Source organism: Ipomoea triloba, chromosome 9 (assembly GCF_003576645.1).
Source record: "Ipomoea triloba cultivar NCNSP0323 chromosome 9, ASM357664v1".
Classification (NCBI taxonomy): domain Eukaryota; kingdom Viridiplantae; phylum Streptophyta; class Magnoliopsida; order Solanales; family Convolvulaceae; genus Ipomoea; species Ipomoea triloba.
In genome coordinates, this window is record NC_044924.1 from 12095027 (window position 1) to 12111726 (window position 16700).

At 36.7% G+C, this 16700-nt stretch overlaps 2 protein-coding genes and 1 long non-coding RNA gene across 4 annotated transcripts; 2 read left to right on the forward strand and 1 right to left on the reverse strand.

The window, feature by feature from the left end:
- The first annotated feature begins 1056 nt into the window (after nt 1-1056).
- On the forward strand, nt 1057-4076 carry LOC116030191 (pheophytinase, chloroplastic-like). Its single transcript, XM_031272358.1, has 6 exons — nt 1057-1300; nt 1531-2263; nt 2444-2670; nt 2947-3138; nt 3246-3402; nt 3618-4076. Exons 2-6 carry the CDS (start codon nt 1544-1546, stop codon nt 3867-3869), a joined length of 1548 nt encoding a protein of 515 aa, XP_031128218.1. The 5' UTR covers nt 1057-1300; nt 1531-1543; the 3' UTR covers nt 3870-4076.
- Nucleotides 4077-5364: 1288 nt separating this feature from the next.
- Nucleotides 5365-10614, forward strand: LOC116030311 (putative disease resistance protein RGA1). Of its 2 annotated transcripts, none has more exons than XM_031272531.1 (4): nt 5365-8942; nt 9449-9521; nt 9704-9887; nt 10491-10614. In XM_031272531.1, the coding sequence occupies exons 1-2, from the start codon at nt 5612-5614 to the stop codon at nt 9451-9453; spliced, it is 3336 nt and encodes a 1111-aa protein (XP_031128391.1). In that variant the 5' UTR covers nt 5365-5611; the 3' UTR covers nt 9454-9521; nt 9704-9887; nt 10491-10614. The 2 variants fall into 2 exon arrangements, with proteins under 2 accessions (XP_031128391.1, XP_031128392.1); XM_031272532.1 differs by having other exon boundaries at nt 9449-9516.
- A 3604-nt stretch (nt 10615-14218) lies between these two features.
- On the reverse strand, nt 14219-16700 carry LOC116030673. The gene is made up of 2 exons (XR_004100441.1): nt 16091-16700; nt 14219-15908 (listed from the first exon to the last, which is right to left on the reverse strand). It is a non-coding gene; the product is annotated as an uncharacterized LOC116030673 (long non-coding RNA).

Consider the following 16700-nt stretch of genomic DNA (forward strand, 5'->3'; position numbering starts at 1 on the left):
CCGACTAAAATATTGTTGGAAGAATAACATAAAATGACATTTTAAGTGACTATTTTGTGGTAAAAATATGTGGGGTTCGATCACTGCAGATTTGGACCGGGTCAAAGCGGATTCGGGTTCTTCGTAGTGAGATGAAGAGATTGATATATTATACACTCAAAACGGATAGTTGGTAAATGAAAAAATGATTTTCAAAGTACACCCATTTAAGTTGGAAAATGAAGTTGGGAAGGCTCGTAAGTTGCCTTTGTCCTACATTAGTTTAGGTAGTGAATTTACACCCCTATATACAAGATCCTTAGAAAAAGTTTGAGTTGTATAACATAGAGACTCACTCTCGTGCGTTCCGTCTAACAAGTATGGATTGAGTTGGATTTGGCATGACCAAAACAATAATAATCTTAACCCGACCCACAACTCAAAAAATTTAAAAAAAAATTTCTACAATTTCTTTATTCAAAATTATTACATTTATTGATACTTGATTAAATATGAGTAAGATATTATTGAACCAAAAAATAAAACTCTTGATTTGACCTGACTAACATTTTTTTAAAAGTATTTTTTTCGATTTATTTAGTTAAAAATTGTTATATTTATTATTATTATAATAATAATTTACAAGTAAAAAATTATTTATTTAAATATTTTTATTATAATTGTTACTTTATAATTATTATAAATTTTAATTTATAATATTATATTTAATATAAATAATAATTATTATTATCATCATCAAATTAATTAATATTTTACAACAAATAACTTTGCAACAAATTTATTTTAAAAATAAACTAAACATAACAAATATAAAATTTTAACTTTCAGTCAAATAAAAAAAACATTATTTTCTAACTTTCCAATGAAAAATGAAAATATTTAAAAAAAAATCAATTATAACAAAAGATTGAATATGTCATTATCAGGACCAACCGACTAAGGTGGAATTTTAACTTTTGTTTTTCTTAAAAAAAAAAAAAAAAAAAAAATCCCGGTTCCAACTTATATAAACACATGGATTGCGTGTACTCCTTTTTCTCTTGCCATATAGACGGAAGTCCCACATCATAGACACAAACAAAAACCTTCCCGATGTTTGTTGAACTTTTCCCTGGCTCTTAAAGGAACCCCCTTCCCGTAAGCAACTTCATATTTCTTCATCTGGACTCTTGTGGAATCTAATCCTATGTACACACATACCCACAAAACCTGCACAATTATTACCAAAACCCCAATCTTTCTACCCCCCTTTCTCTTGGAGGTGTTGCTAATTACTCAAATCTTGCTCAGCTGATTAAAGGTACTCATGTTTTTCACTTCTTTTTTTTAATGATATATGGTTTGTTAGTAGTTTTTGTGTGATTTTAGTTTCCAAGATTCTGTCTTTGGATCACTATAAAGTGTCAGTTTATGCTGATTCTTGGAGGTGTTGAACACACAATTACACAGTGTTCGTTTGGTAAAGTTATAGAAAAGTGTAGGCTATATATAGCTTTTTGCTGAATTGTTGATCCTAATTGTGTGATTCAGAACGGCGATATCTATGATGGAAATGGTTTCCTGTTATTCTGGGGCATGCTGTTATGTTGTAAATGTTAGGAGGGAATTGATTGACAGAACTCCAAGTTTAACTCAGTTAAGGATTCCCACACGACCAGATAGAAGTTGGTGTTGTGCTGTTATTAGACCTAGCTGTTTGAGACACTCAGGTTTGGATAATTTGAGGTCTAAGAAACTTCGGAGCAGTCGAGGTTATCAAATTGCCAGTGCTCTCAAAGAATCTAGTTCCGGTCTCTTGAGTGGAGACTATGATTCATATGTAGTTGATGGTACCGCGAGTGATGCTGGGGAATCAGTGCCTAAGGTTTTTGTTCCTAGTTTACCGGATGGATCGAATGGTGATTATGGAGCTCCAGTTGACGGTTCTTTCTGGGAATGGAAGCCGGAATTGAATGTTCATTACGAGAAATCAGGGTCTGGGAATGTGAATTCGCCGCCAGTGCTCTTTCTTCCGGGTTTTGGTGTTGGTTCCTTTCATTACAAAAAACAACTAAAGGATCTCGGGTCTGATTTTAGGGTATGGGCGTTGGATTTTTTAGGGCAGGGTAGGTCGCTGCCGAGCAAAGACCTGACGACCTTGCAGTTCAATGGTGTTGGAGAAGATCTTATCTGGGGTTTTGGAGATGAGGCTCAACCGTGGGCGAAAGAACTCGTTTTTTCTATGGACCTATGGAGAGACCAAGTTCGCTACTTTATTGAAGAGGTACTTGCAAATTGCAACCCTTTTTCTTGTGCATTATGATTACTAGACTCAATAAGTTACGCAGTGTAGGCTACAACTCTTTTTTACATTTCGGGGTTCGAAGAAAAACTAATTAGGGATACGATTTTGTACTTACTTCATATAGTAGAGAAACTAGTAACTTGGGTTTTAATGATGCAGGTTATTAAAGAACCCGTTTATATTGTGGGGAACTCGCTTGGCGGGTTTGTTGCACTCTCCCTTGCAGCACGCCACCCTGAATTGGTGAAAGGCGTTACGTTGCTAAATGCAACACCTTTTTGGACTTTTCTTCCTAATCCGATTAAATCTCCAAGATTATCCAGAATGCTCCCTTGGGCGGGGACCTTTCCTCTTCCAACGACGGTTAGAAATATCATGAAGCTTTTGTAAGTTCTAACCTGAATTCATTTCTTGGCATTTGGTTAAGTGCTTTTCCTTTCTTAATATCTTCGTTCAATTTTTTTGGCATGATAGACTTTTTGGCAATGTAAACGACAATCTTTCGGTGTTCTATAACTTTGTTGAGTTGCAACACTTGAAATTCGGATAAATGAATGTTTACCTTCACGTAGTGTACCAAAACAATTTACATAGACTTGGCAAAGTTCCTGCTCTCTTGATTCCGGTATTGACTCGGGCTACTTTTATACCGTTTCTTTTAGATGGCAGAAAATCAGTGATCCCGAAAGCATTGCAGAGGTTCTAAAACAGGTCTATGCAGATCACTCTATAAATGTGGATGAAGTGTTTTCTCATATAATTGAGACAACAAAGCATCCCGCTGCAGCTGCATCCTTAGCCTCAATAATGTTTGCTCCCGGGAGTCAATTGTCATTCAAAGAGGCTCTCTCCGGGTGGGTAGCGCAAATATTACATTGCTGTCCATACGATTCCTAAAACATTTTACTTCGCTTGTTAGCTTTCCTCAACTGATAAATTTCAGCTGACTTGCAATATATAGGTGCCAAGAAAACGATGTACCCATATGCCTCGTTTATGGGAAGGAAGATCCATGGGTGACGCCTTATTGGGGCTTTCGGGTCAAGAGGCGAATGCCCGAGGCTCCATATTACGAGATTAGCCCCGCAGGTCACTGCCCCCACGACGAAGTCCCAGAGGTACCTTGCGACATTCTCAGTTGGTTCATTCGCTTTCACTATAAACAGAATTTTCGAACCCATGACTATTGGCATTGCTCTGATACCAAATTGAAGCATGTGCTCCATCCCAACTAAAAGCCTAAGTTGATAGTTGGACTGCACATTTATGTTTATATTATATTTATGCTCAACAAACAGGAATGAGACGTCTAAACTTGCTTTGTGTGCACTAGGTCGTGAACTTTCTTTTGCGGGGCTGGATCAGAAGCTTGGAGTCGAGCGGCTTGGTCACGCTGCCCCTACTCGATAGCCCAGAGTGCGCCGCCTTCGACATTTCCAGGGAGGTGGAGTTCATCCGAGGAGGACTAAAGAAATCGGTGAATGTACAATTTTATGGATCCACAACGTCGCAGTGGGAAAGGTTTGGTTTTTATGTTAAATCTCTGCTCAAGACAGAAGGCCTAAAACTCCTAGGAAGAACATAGTTACCTTCTTGTTTGATGTAATTGTAATATAGAAAATGCACAGGCACAGGGGATACATATTCAATATTTGCAAGCTAGCATTGTTGTACAGCTGGTATGTAAATTTCTTTTCTTCAATTCTTTCACATTTCACATTTAGTAGACGTGTGCACCATATGTAAAAGTACAGTTGAAAAATGAATGCACTTCGTAATTTTGCAAGGTGTATCTTTATTATTTGCACAGTTCTTGAAGTTGACAAAGACCTTGTAGTCTAGTGGTACCCGATTTACAGCCCGTGGAGGCAACTGTTGGCTCTTTGTGCAGAAAGTAGTTATGAACAGATACTACATTGTAATAGAGTCACTAGTACTAAAATAAAAAACTAATCTTTTAGCTATCTGGTTGCTATAAATAGACATTAACTATTTAACTACATCTTTCCATAATAAGCCACAATCACATGTTTCGAATCGAGTAGGGACAGAAGTCACGAAACACAACCGCTCGATGCCTAAATGTAGATAATATATATAATGAATTAAGGTCATATGAGAGTGATGCTTCATTAAAACATATGGATTAAAATCATATGAAAATGTTTTTTTTTTTAATGTGTGTCTATCTAGATTCTAGAATGATTAGCGGTATAAAAATAAAGAAAAATATAATTAGAATATGCACAGAGCAAAGGTTGATTATATCCACTAATATATTAAAATGCAACTGAATTATTACATATATTAAATACACTTTGAAAGTTTGCATAGTAAACATTTGAAGTTAACAATAATTATAAAATTATCACAAAAATTTTTCAACTTAATTTAAAATCGTCAGATTGACGAATGAGTTTATTTAACATTTTTTCTTTTACAGCAAGCATTGGTCTCACACTTTGTATCATGTAAATACAACACTTCCTTCTGCATTTTGTGGGTTGACTTATTACACGCCATGGGGCATTCGTCAACCCGGGAAAGAAAAACATCATTACACCAATACGCGTATGAATTGGCCTCTTGTAATTATTATATAATAAATGTAGGGAAAATTGATCCTTTAATTATATCTGCAATATTGATTTAGTATCTGAATTATATACGTGATCATTTTAATTTCAAGTTATGTATAGAGTAACAATTTTAGTTTTTGAATAATTAAATTAACAACTTTATTAAATGATAAATTGATGGTAAAAATAGTTTACGAGAGATTAAAATTAGAGTAATACTATATGTACTCTCACTTTATATTCCATTTATGTTGATGTGTCATCCTTTGATCGATTTAAACAATAAAATGAGTTACTATTTTCATTCATTCACTTTTATTTATCCAATAAAATTTGTACTTACATATATCATTTTCCTTAAAATTATTACTTTGTAAATAACTTATGAATTAAAAGATGATCACAAATATAACTCAAAAAAATTTGTCACACAGATATAATTAAAGGATCAAAAATACAATTTTTCTCATACAAACAAAAATGGGACCTGTCATCTATTTGTACACTGAAGAATTCCAGACTAATTTCCTAGTTCTTGCTTCCCAAACTAGTCATCCATTTCCATGAAGCTTCTTGATTGACTTAAGAAAGTCTTGTTTTAGCAGATATTCTTTTGATCATTTCATAAGCTTTTCCTAGATTTTCTGTTGTTTTCATGTATGACATATAGTTTCTATTTTTGAATTGGAATTCGTGTGATATTTCCCTCCAAGTTCTGATCTTTTTTCGTTTCCCAAGAACCCCATTAATGGCAGAAGCTGTGATCTCTGCTCTTCTTGAAGTGCTGTTTGAGAAGATAGCTTCTCTGGTTTCAAAGGAATATGGGGGGCCTCTGGGAACAACAAGGAAGGAGATGGAGAAACTACAGAGTGTCTTATCCACCATCAAAGCAGTGCTTCAAGATGCTGAAGAGAGGCAGCTTAGAGATAATGCCCTCAAGAATTGGCTCTTGAAGCTCAAAGATATCTTCTATGATGCTGATGATTTGGTTGATGAGTACCTGACTGAGCTGCTCAGAAACCAGGTAATTTCTATCCCCCATGACTGGGATTCTTGTTGCTGTGTCTTGCAGGCTGCAAATTCTCTGATTTTCAACACTAATTTGCTTTATCTGTGCTATAAGATGAAACTGAATCTCAAGGAAATTGGGGATAGGTTAGAATTGGTAGCTAGTGAGAGGTTGAAATTCCATTTGAGAGATGCTGTAGTGTATCAGAGTGAGCCCTTTAGGGTAGAATCAGACTCTTACTTACTCGAATCGAAGGTTTTCGGTAGAGATGGAGATGAGAGAAACATTGTTAAGCTCCTTACAGAACCCCAGGGAAGAAAAGGGGTTTCTGTGATTAGCATTGTGGGAATAGCAGGAATTGGGAAGACAACAGTGGCGAAATTGGCATACCATAGCCCCGAAGTCGAGAGGTATTTCGATAGGAGAATTTGGGTTTGTGTGGCCGAGGGGTTCAATGTGAAGAGGCTTATGAAGGCAATTGTGGAATCGGATACTGGTAGTGAGTGTAATCTTGTGGAGATGGAGGCAATTCAGCGTCGGGTGCAGGAGTTGATAATAGGGAAGAGGGTTTTGCTAGTACTGGACGATGTTTGGGACGATGATCACGAGAAGTACGAGAGGTTGAAGAACTTGATTAGAAATGGCGTGGAGGGGAGCAAGATCTTGATAACTACTCGTTACGAGAAGGTTGCACAGCTGATGGGAATAGCCCCCCCATACCATCTCGAGGGCCTTTCGGACGATGATTGTTGGTCTTTGTTTCAAGAAAGGGCGTACAAAAATAGAAAGCAAGGTGAATCCTCGGGTCTTGAAGAAGTAGGGAGACAGATTGCCAAGAAATGCGGGGGTGTGCCTTTGGCAGCCAAGGCCCTCGGGAGCTTAATGTGCGTGAAAAACCAGAAATCACAGTGGCTATCTGTTAGAGATTGCGAGATGTGGAACCTTATGGGGAATGCACAAGGAATCCTGCCTGCTCTAAGATTAGGCTATGAGCATTTGCCACCAAATCTGAAACAATGTTTTGCATATTGCTCTATCTTTCCCAAGGGCTACCGGATAAACAAGGCTATCCTAATAAACCTATGGATTGCAGAAGGATTTATTCCATCGTCTGAAATTGGCAACGAGTATTTTAACGAGTTGTTGTGGAGGTCGTTCTTTCAAAACGTGACAAAAGATTGCGAGGGGAACATAGTCGAGTGTCAAATGCACGATCTTATCCATGATCTTGCCAAGACTGTTGCAGGCATCGACTGCTTGACTATCGAAATCGGGAAGGAGGTTGGTATTCCCATGGGCGCACGCCATTTATCACTGATTTGCAATGAAACAGCTCCTAAAGCTCTTCGTGCCTTGAAGAATGCTAAGAAACTGCGCTCGTTTCTTCTCCTGAACGGATGGCGTAAACTCAGCATGGTTACAAAGGGCTTTTTCTTGAGTTTGAAATCTGTGCGTGCTTTGGATTTCAGTGGCACTCGTGTTAAGAAAATCTCCAAGTCCGTTGCTACTTTGCTGCATTTGCGTTACCTCAACCTGTCAAATACAATGTTGAAAACCTTGCCAGATTCTGTGTGTGGCCTTCTAAATCTTGAAACGTTAATACTTAATCGTTGCATCCGTCTTGTGGAGCTTCCCGAAGACCTGAGAAACTTGGTTAATCTTAAACACCTCGATATATACGGTTGTGAGCAATTAACCAAGCTCCCGCGTGGTATTGGAAAAATGAAATCCCTCCAGACATTGCCTATCTATATAGTTAGAAAAGAAGCTGCAAACGACATCTCAGAGTTGCAGAGCCTCGACATTGGGGGAGAGCTAATGATCAAGAACCTTGAGAATTTGGCACACGAAACATATGCCAAGAACGCAAACTTGAAAGAAAAGAGGAACCTTCTGTTCCTTCAGCTAGTGTGGGGGCAAGGCGACGAAATGAAAACAAGAGAAAACGTTGAGCGGGTTATTGAAGGCCTGCAACCGAATTCCAGCCTGAAGAAGCTACACATTCAAGGCTACACGGGTGTGAATTTCCCTCGCTGGCTGATGAGCCCTTATCTCGTTAACATCGTGGAGCTCTCGCTAATCAAGTGCCACAGGTGCAGCCAGCTCCCTCCGCTGGGGAGGTTACCGTTCCTCGAAGTTCTCACAGTCGATGGAATGGATGCTGCAATGTATTTCTCAAACAACGTAGGTGAAGATGACAGCGCTATCCATTTTGCATCATTGAAGCAACTTACTCTCAAGAATATGCCTAATTTACTGGGGTGGTCACCCGTCCAGGAAGATTCCGCTATGCTTTGTAACCTGAAGAAGCTTACATGCTTTGCTTGCCCCAATTTGAAGTGCTTGCCTAATCTTCCATCCGTCGATTCTCTAGAATTGCACGTTTTCAGTAGCAAATTACTAGAAGTAGTTGCAACCAAGATCGTCACGCTTTCTCATCTCATCATCAGTGAATGCCCGGAGCTCGAATGCTTACCACAAGGGCTGCTGAAAAACAATAAGCATCTCTCCTCTGTCGAAATTCAAAGCTGTCCAAAGCTTCAATCACTTTCAAGTGAGCCAAAGGGCTGTTCTTGTTCTTCTCTCCAATCACTCAGTATCAGTAACTGTGGCAATCTCAGTTCTTTGCGGGATTCTTGTGGACTACAATCTCTGAAGTCCTTGTCAATTCGCGGTTGTCCTAGCCTGAGCCTGGAAACAGAAATGAAAGGCTTAAACTCCCTTCAATTCTTGTCCCTCTCAGATTGCGAAGAACTAACAACGTTGCCAGTGGTCGTGCAGCCTCTTAAATCTCTCCAGACATTACACTTGTGGAGTTGTCCTAAGCTGAATGCACTGCCTGACTGGATTGCTGACCTCTCTTCCCTTCGAGAATTCGAGCTGTGGTACTGTGAAAATCTGCATTCTTTTCCAGACTCGATGAAATCTCTTACACAGCTCCGCTTTCTGTCAATCTGGGGATCCCCTTTGTTGGAGGTAAGGTGCAGGAAGGGGGAGGGAGAAGATTGGTACAAGATACAACATGTGCCATTTATCAAGATTAATGGCCCCTATATCCAAGCCATGACTGGTGAGTCTTCAATTCTCTGATTTACATCTCACTTCTAGGTTCTAGTCATCATCTTTGTTACGATCAAACATTTACCACTACGCCAAAAGCTATAGTTCGTAGCAAAGGTGTAACTTTATTTCCTTATATACCCCCACATTTTCGGGAGACAGAGTGCTGGACTTGACCGTTCAGGCTTCACCCCAGGCACCTGGTGCTCAACTTGGCCCTTCACTGGCCTCCGACCAACAATCTTGAAAAATGAAGTGCCACATTCTTATCTCTCATATTCTCAGCATATTTCTATATTCAGCATAGCCTTCTAGATTTTGTTGTTAAAGCAGAAATTATAGCTTGCCCCAGAAACAAAAACCCAAAGTTTTATCAGTAAAACTGATTAATTTGTATGAAAGTATCATTATCTTGTGCTGGGAAGATTAAATAGTTGAGATGGGGAAATGGAAATAGATAAATGAATGTATTCCTCAATCTTGAGTTGCTGATTTTTCTCCCATTGAAAATTTCAGTTTAGTGCAGTATTTTACCCATCAGGGTGGAAGCAGATGAGATCAGACAACACAGTGAGAAGCATCAAGTGATGTTTGTCATCCTTTCCCACAACTTTTCTATTTATTTATTTTTATTATTATTATTATTATTATTATAATTATTATAATTATTTTGTAAACATCATTTTCAGAAGGGAAAATTGCACTTAGGGATGAAAAGTTCAATTTTTCCTTTTCAGAAATTGCAGCTAATTCTTAAATTTTCTTCCACAGAGTTCAATGGGGCAGATAAAAAGAAGAGCATGGAATACCAAGTTGTTAAGATAACATTTGTTTAAATGAAGGAAAGAGTTAATTCCATTTTTAGTCTTTGGTCTTCGAAGTCAAGGCATGAAGGATCGGCTTCTCCTGACCATTCCCCTCACCTGCTGTTAGAAATAGGAGAGAACGTGACGAGGTATCTCATATCTGGTGATATTATGATATTTGCTCGCATTAGTAGTTTACATATTATGTGTTTCTTTTTCATGTCTCCAGTTCTCTTGGATATACCTGATATGAATATTGATGAAAACAATTTCTTGAAGAAGTTATATAGTTTAACTTGTTATATTTTTGCTTCCAAAATTAATTGAAGTATTAAAGGTACTAATATAGCTTTTGTGCTGTAAGTATTGCTGCTGAGCAAACATTGGTGGTTAATACAGAACTTGTTTTATTTCATATTTTATTTTATTTTCATTTCATTACTATCTGTAGCAGATTTAAGCAATAAGACTATACCCATAATCATAATAATGTGGAAAGCCTTTGTAGAGACTAATAGAGTTAGAGGTGTCTGGGAAGTGGCTGCAGAGACTAATAGAGTTAGAGGTGATGATTAAATTTACTTGAAAATCTAGGCAAATTTTAATGGAATTCTTGTATGTTCTCTTCATAAAAGAGGTCCCTGTTATACATTTTATATTTATATTTGTTTTACAATCTTTTATATGTGCAAGAGTTGTTTAGTGCATTTGGGATTCCTGTTGGCTGATCAAGTATCATATTTTAATTTCAGGCACAACACTTCTTTTCAATGAGCCACCATATGCTAGAAAGCCAGATGTGAGGGGGAGATTATGGGGGTGTTTGGTAAATAGCTGTTAGTCGATTGGGTTAATGAATTTGATTAGTTGATAGTATTGGCTGATTGTAAAAAAATATTTGGTAAATTAGCTGTTAGTTGATAGCTGATTATATGCAAAATGACTTTTTCAAAAATCTAATCGAAAAAGTTGCTTTGAGCAGCTTTTTGAATTTTAAAAATTTTGGAACAATAAGCTATTACAAAAAGCTAATTAACCAAACATTAATATTAGTTGTTTAATCAAGTCAAACAAGTCAAAATTGATGATAAGTTAATTATTTTAACAAATAGGGCGTATATGTCCTTAAGAATGGTGAAGTGTATAGACGCAAATTATGCTGTGGACCCAGGTCCACTTTGGTCCAAAACTACGTTGTTTTGTCTTCTTTTTTTTCTTTATTTTTTGTTTTTGTTTTTTTTTTTTGTTTTTGTTTTTAGTAAACATATTGCTGAATATAGAGTTGTCTAAAAATGTGTGAATGTAGAGTATAGAAATCGTGAATGTAGACTTATGATTGTGTTAATGTAGAGTTGCCCAGAAATGTGTAAATGTGGAGGTTTCAAATTGTGAATATGGAGTATAGAAATCGTGAATATAGAGTTATGCATGTGTGAACCTGCAATAGAGTTAAGAAGTTCTAGCAACTCATAGCCCTGTAATGTGTGAATGTGGAGTTCTCAAGTTGTGAATATGGAGTATAGGACCTGTGAATATAGAGCTTTGAATGTGTGAATGCATAATGGTAATATAGTTACTAAACATATAATCCTGTAATGTGTGAATGTGGAGTTTACAAATTGTGAATGTAGAGTATAGTGTATGTGAATGTAGAGTTTGTGTTCTACATTTCAGGCCAATATGTTTAGTAAAAAAAAAGAAAAAAAGAAAAAACCTAAGTTCACCTTACAATGTGGACCTCGGTTCACGACATAACTACTGGTGTTTAATGGTATAGCTGCCATCTCCTTGGTGTATGTATTACATATTGTTTCATTAGTTGACAATTGGTCCAGCAGTCTGAAAAAAGACTTTTATGGGTTTAGAATAAATGCTGATTTCTTATTTTGTCTTCTAGCAAGGTTAGTCTATTACTCTATTACATATTAGTTTTTTGCATCTTTGTGCCTTTGTGGTATCGTTATTCGTTAGTGCAATAACTTCATGTTATGGTTTACAATTTTTTATAATTAATAGTGTTTTAGTATATCATTGTAGTTTTATATTAATATATTTTTAAAGCTCATATTACTATTTAAAAAAATAATTTTAAATAAATTTTTAAAAAATAATTAAAAAATATGACTAGAATGGAGATAGAATATAAGTTTCACGACGAAATATTTGTTGCACCAAATGCGACGGAATCGTGACAGAAAACAATTCCGTTGTCAAAATGCAACGGAAAAAAATATCACGACATAGTATTCGTTTCCAAAATGACGACGAAATTGTGATGGAATTACTCTGTCGCGTACAAAAATACGACAAGCCAATAAACGATGGAACAGGATTCCATCGCAAAACGTGGTTTGGACGGAATCTTGTTGTTTCACAACCGAATTTTTTCGTTGCGATTCACAATTGTTCTTGTAGTGAAATTTTAGTCTTCGAAATATTCTTTTTTGTCACTTTTGGACCCTCGGTAATTTATTTATTTTTATCATATGCTTGTTTTGAGACATGGTCCAATATGTTATGGAGTATTTCATTATCTAATCTCCTAAATTATCCCAAATTTGAAACAAAAAAAATCTTATAACATCCTATATTGTTCAGCTTTCTCATATTGAAATATATTCTTGTTTTGTTTCCTATTTTGGGATGATTTAAGATTTTTTTTTTTTTTAAATTTGGATGATATATAGGTATTTAAACAATTATTTAACAGAAAATGTATTTTTTTTTAATATTTAACAGAAAATGTATTGAAAGAGTGAAAGTGATAAAAAATCAATATTTAAAGGATCAAAGTTAGTCCATTTTAAAATTGAAAATAAAAAAATGATAAAATCAAAAAATAATATTAACTCATACAGTCATAGGAAAACAAGAAAATTCTTGTGTGATACGTCAAACCACGCATATATACCCTTCTAATTTATAACTTCTTAATTCATTGATTATATAAAGGGTCACACTTGTGTGAGACCGTCTCACGGATCCTTATTCGTGAGACGGGTTGGGTCAGGTCAAGGCACCATGCAAATGTCACACTTATATGTGCAAATGTCATACTTATATGCTCAAATATAACACTAATTAAGAATACAATTTTTGTTACTTATTAGAGAAAAAGTAATACATTTTTCATAATAAGTAATGTTGACAAGTGCCCCTCACTTATAAGGGCAAATATAATACTTTTGTGGAAAAATGTAATACTTTTAAATCGAAATGTAAAAGTATTGTATTTTCCCATAAAAGTATTACATTTACCCTTATAAGTAACAAAAATTTTATTCCTGATTAGTATTACATTTGAGCATATAAGTATGACATTTGTGCATATAAGTGTTACATTTGCATCTTGACCCGACCCGATCCGACCCGTCTCATGGTAAGTCGGTCTCACACAAGTTTTTGCCTTATATAAATCCTTGTCTTGGATCATTATACCTTCATTGTTTCTATATTAAAAGTTCTATATTTTTTTTTATAAAGGTGAATGCAACAATCTCTTACATATGTACAAAATATATTAATATACACTTAATATCCTTTAAGGGTGTGTTTGAAAACCCGGAAAATGATTTCTGGAAATCGTTTTCCGGGTTTCCAGTGTTTGGTAAGTCCTGTAAAATGGTGGTCAATGTAAAATGACCCTTTGGTCAATGTAAAATGTCCCTTATTTCTTGTAAAATGACTTTCCCTTTTTTTTGGGGGAAGTCATTTTACATCTTTGAAGAAGCTTATTCACGCCCTTGCCTCCTTCACACAGCACAACACTTCCAAAGCTTCATCAAGTCACGGGAAAACTCCATCAACATCAAAGCTCCAGCTCCACCAACCCCAAAGCTCCATCAATAAGTCCAGATCTCCATCTTCTTCTCCATCAACAAACCCAAATTTGAAGATACACAAATATTTTCCGGCTGTGGGAACCACAGCCGGAAATTTATGGGCGAGGAAGTTTCCAGTTCGAACTGCTGGAAAGCCGTTCGAACTGGAAACCAATTCTGGTTTCCGCTTCGGTGCGGAAACCAGAACTGGTTTGTTCTGGTTTCCGCATCTGTGCGGAAACTAGAACAAACAAACCAAACCTTTTCGTTTGTTTTGGTTTCCGCACAGATGCTGAAACCAGAGCTCCGCACCGGTGCTGCAAACGAACCAGTTCTAAAAAAAATTAAATTTGGAAAAAAAAAATTTTAATTTGGAAAAAAAAAACATTAATTTTATATGTTATGTAAATTGTTTGTAAAAATGTTGAAACATACAATTTTGTTCATTTTCCTGCTCATTTTCCAGAAAATGAACCAAACACACAAAGACAGTTTTCCATAATACATCCAAACACTGGAAAATCAACTGTTTTCCGGAAAATGACTCATTTTCCAGAAAACATTTTCCAGAAGTCATTTTACTGCTTTCCAAACGGACCCTAAATATGGAATTGGATATTTAATACAAACAAATGTGCGTGTTAATACTTGGATGAGTGTTTTAGAGAAACCAACGTGTTGTATTAACAATCAATAATCCAGAATATACATCAGAGTATACAGATATACATGAGATAGAGACAAAAGTATAGACACAATAGGATACAAACTATAAAGTCCTGATACACCCCCTCAAGCTTAAGGTTGGGAAGAGACAATATTAAGTTTGTCTCTCAACAATTCAAAACGTTATTAAGTTTGTCTCTCAACAATTCAAAACGTGTAACAAACAACGGTTTGGTGAATATATCAACAACTTGATCTTTGGTGGAGATGAAATTAACTTGCAAATCACCCGAGGCCACTTTATAAAAAATAAAGTGATAATAAACTTCAACGTGCTTTATCCTAGCATGAAAAATCGGGTTGGCACAGAGATAAGTAGCTCCCAAATTTTCAGCTTCCACGTCTACCAACCCCTTGTATTCAGCCTTAGTAGATGACCGCACAATTGTACGTTGCTTGCGACAGACCCATGATACCAAATTACAGCCAAGTTGATTACGATCGACCGAACTTCCGGCAACCATAGGATGAGTGCGCTGCGGAGGTGAGGTGGATCAACCTTAGCACGATGCCTAGGAGGATGTGCCAAACCAGACAAAGAATCATTCAATGGCGCACCATCAGAAGATTGCTCAACAACCATAGGAGGCACACTAGGAGCTTGTGGAGCCATAGATGTAAAAACCAACGGACTAGCACCCCAAGGCTCCAAATAAGCAACACACGAATCAATTGGCCCAACATACACAGAATAAGACCTAGCAAAGGGATAAAGATCTTCATCAAAACGAACACAACGACATATAAACAATTTTCCCGTATTTAGGTCCTTGCAACGATAACTACGGAAAGACGGGGGATAACCCAGAAACACATAGGGAGTTGACCAATAAGCAAATTTATATTTGTTATACGGCCGAAGGTACGGAAAACATAAACACCCAAACACCTTAAGATAGGAATAGGAAGGCGAAACAAAGAAATATCTATAAAATTGACTATCCATCCCAAGAACAGAAGATGGTAAACGATTAATTAAAAACATAACCGTCTCAAAGGCAGTCCCAATATCTCAAAGAAGCAAAACCTTGAGCTAGGAAAGCAAGACCTGTCTCAACAATGTGACGGTGATGACGCTCAACACGTCCATTCTGCTCATGCGTATACGCACAAGACTAACGATGAACAATGCTAAGAGAAGAGAAAACATACCCTAATTTGCGGTATTCACCAACTAAATCAGACTGTATAGACTTAATTTTATGAGAGAATAGGCGTTCAACCATCACACGAAAATGATCAAACACCATATATAAATATCATATTTGAGACACAACGGAAATAACCAAGAGAAACGTGAAAAATCATCAACAAACATCAATATATATAAGATCTAATACATTAGAACTAGTTGTTTCAACACAAGACAAAGGAAAACGGGAAGATTTCCCTAACTAACAAGAAGAATATAAAGTAGATGAACTAATATCTAGCTTGCTAACCAAACAAGATTGCAAAGACTTTTTCCAAAACCTAAAAATGAGGATCACCCAAGCGATTGTGCTAGACAACAGAAGAGGCGCGAGCTGACAGAAAAGCAACATGAGCAGATGAAGGAACTTGCAACAAGTATAGACCCCCTGAACTCGGATCCCTAAGCGGAACCGTTTTGGTGACGATGTCCTTCACAACAAAAAAAGATTGATATAATTCGAAATAAACATTATTATCACGAGCAAGTTTTTGAACAGACAGTAATGAATTAGACAAATTAAGAACAACTAGAACATTTGACAATTTTAAGGATTTAGAGGAAGGAACAAGTGCATGACCAATACGAGAAATTGTCAAACTTTCGCCATTACCAACTTGTAGGGTGTCACTGCCATGATAAACACCACTCTATCAAACCAGCCTCCAAAGGAGTCACGTGATGCATTGCGTCGATGTCAGGAAACCAGGAGAAAGAATTGCCTGGTCCTGTTGAACCCAAGCCAAAGCTGTTGAATTTTCCACTATAGACGATCCATCATATAAAACTCCGATCGCTGGGAGACACGGGTGCGAACCATCAACGTTACCAAGCAGATTTTGGCCACGGAAGAAGGGAACCAACTGGGTACGCCAAAACAGATAGTTTCGGGAAGTCAATTTTATCGACACAAAATGATGGACCGACAAAAGAGAGGGTGGTGCCACTACCGGAGCCGAAGAGAGGGAATCAGCCATTACTGTGCGCTCAGAAGAAGCTTAAGAAACGCTGCCTTGCAGTGGTGGAACAAATGACGTCATTGCCAGGAACAAACAAGGCTAGTTAATACCAGATGAGTGTTTTAGATCGATAAACCAATGTATTGTATTAACAATCAATAATCTAGAATATACATCAGAGTATACAAATATACAGAAGATAGAGACAAAAGTAGAGACATAGTAGGATACAAACTGTAGAGTCCTAAGAACTTGAACCTTTGA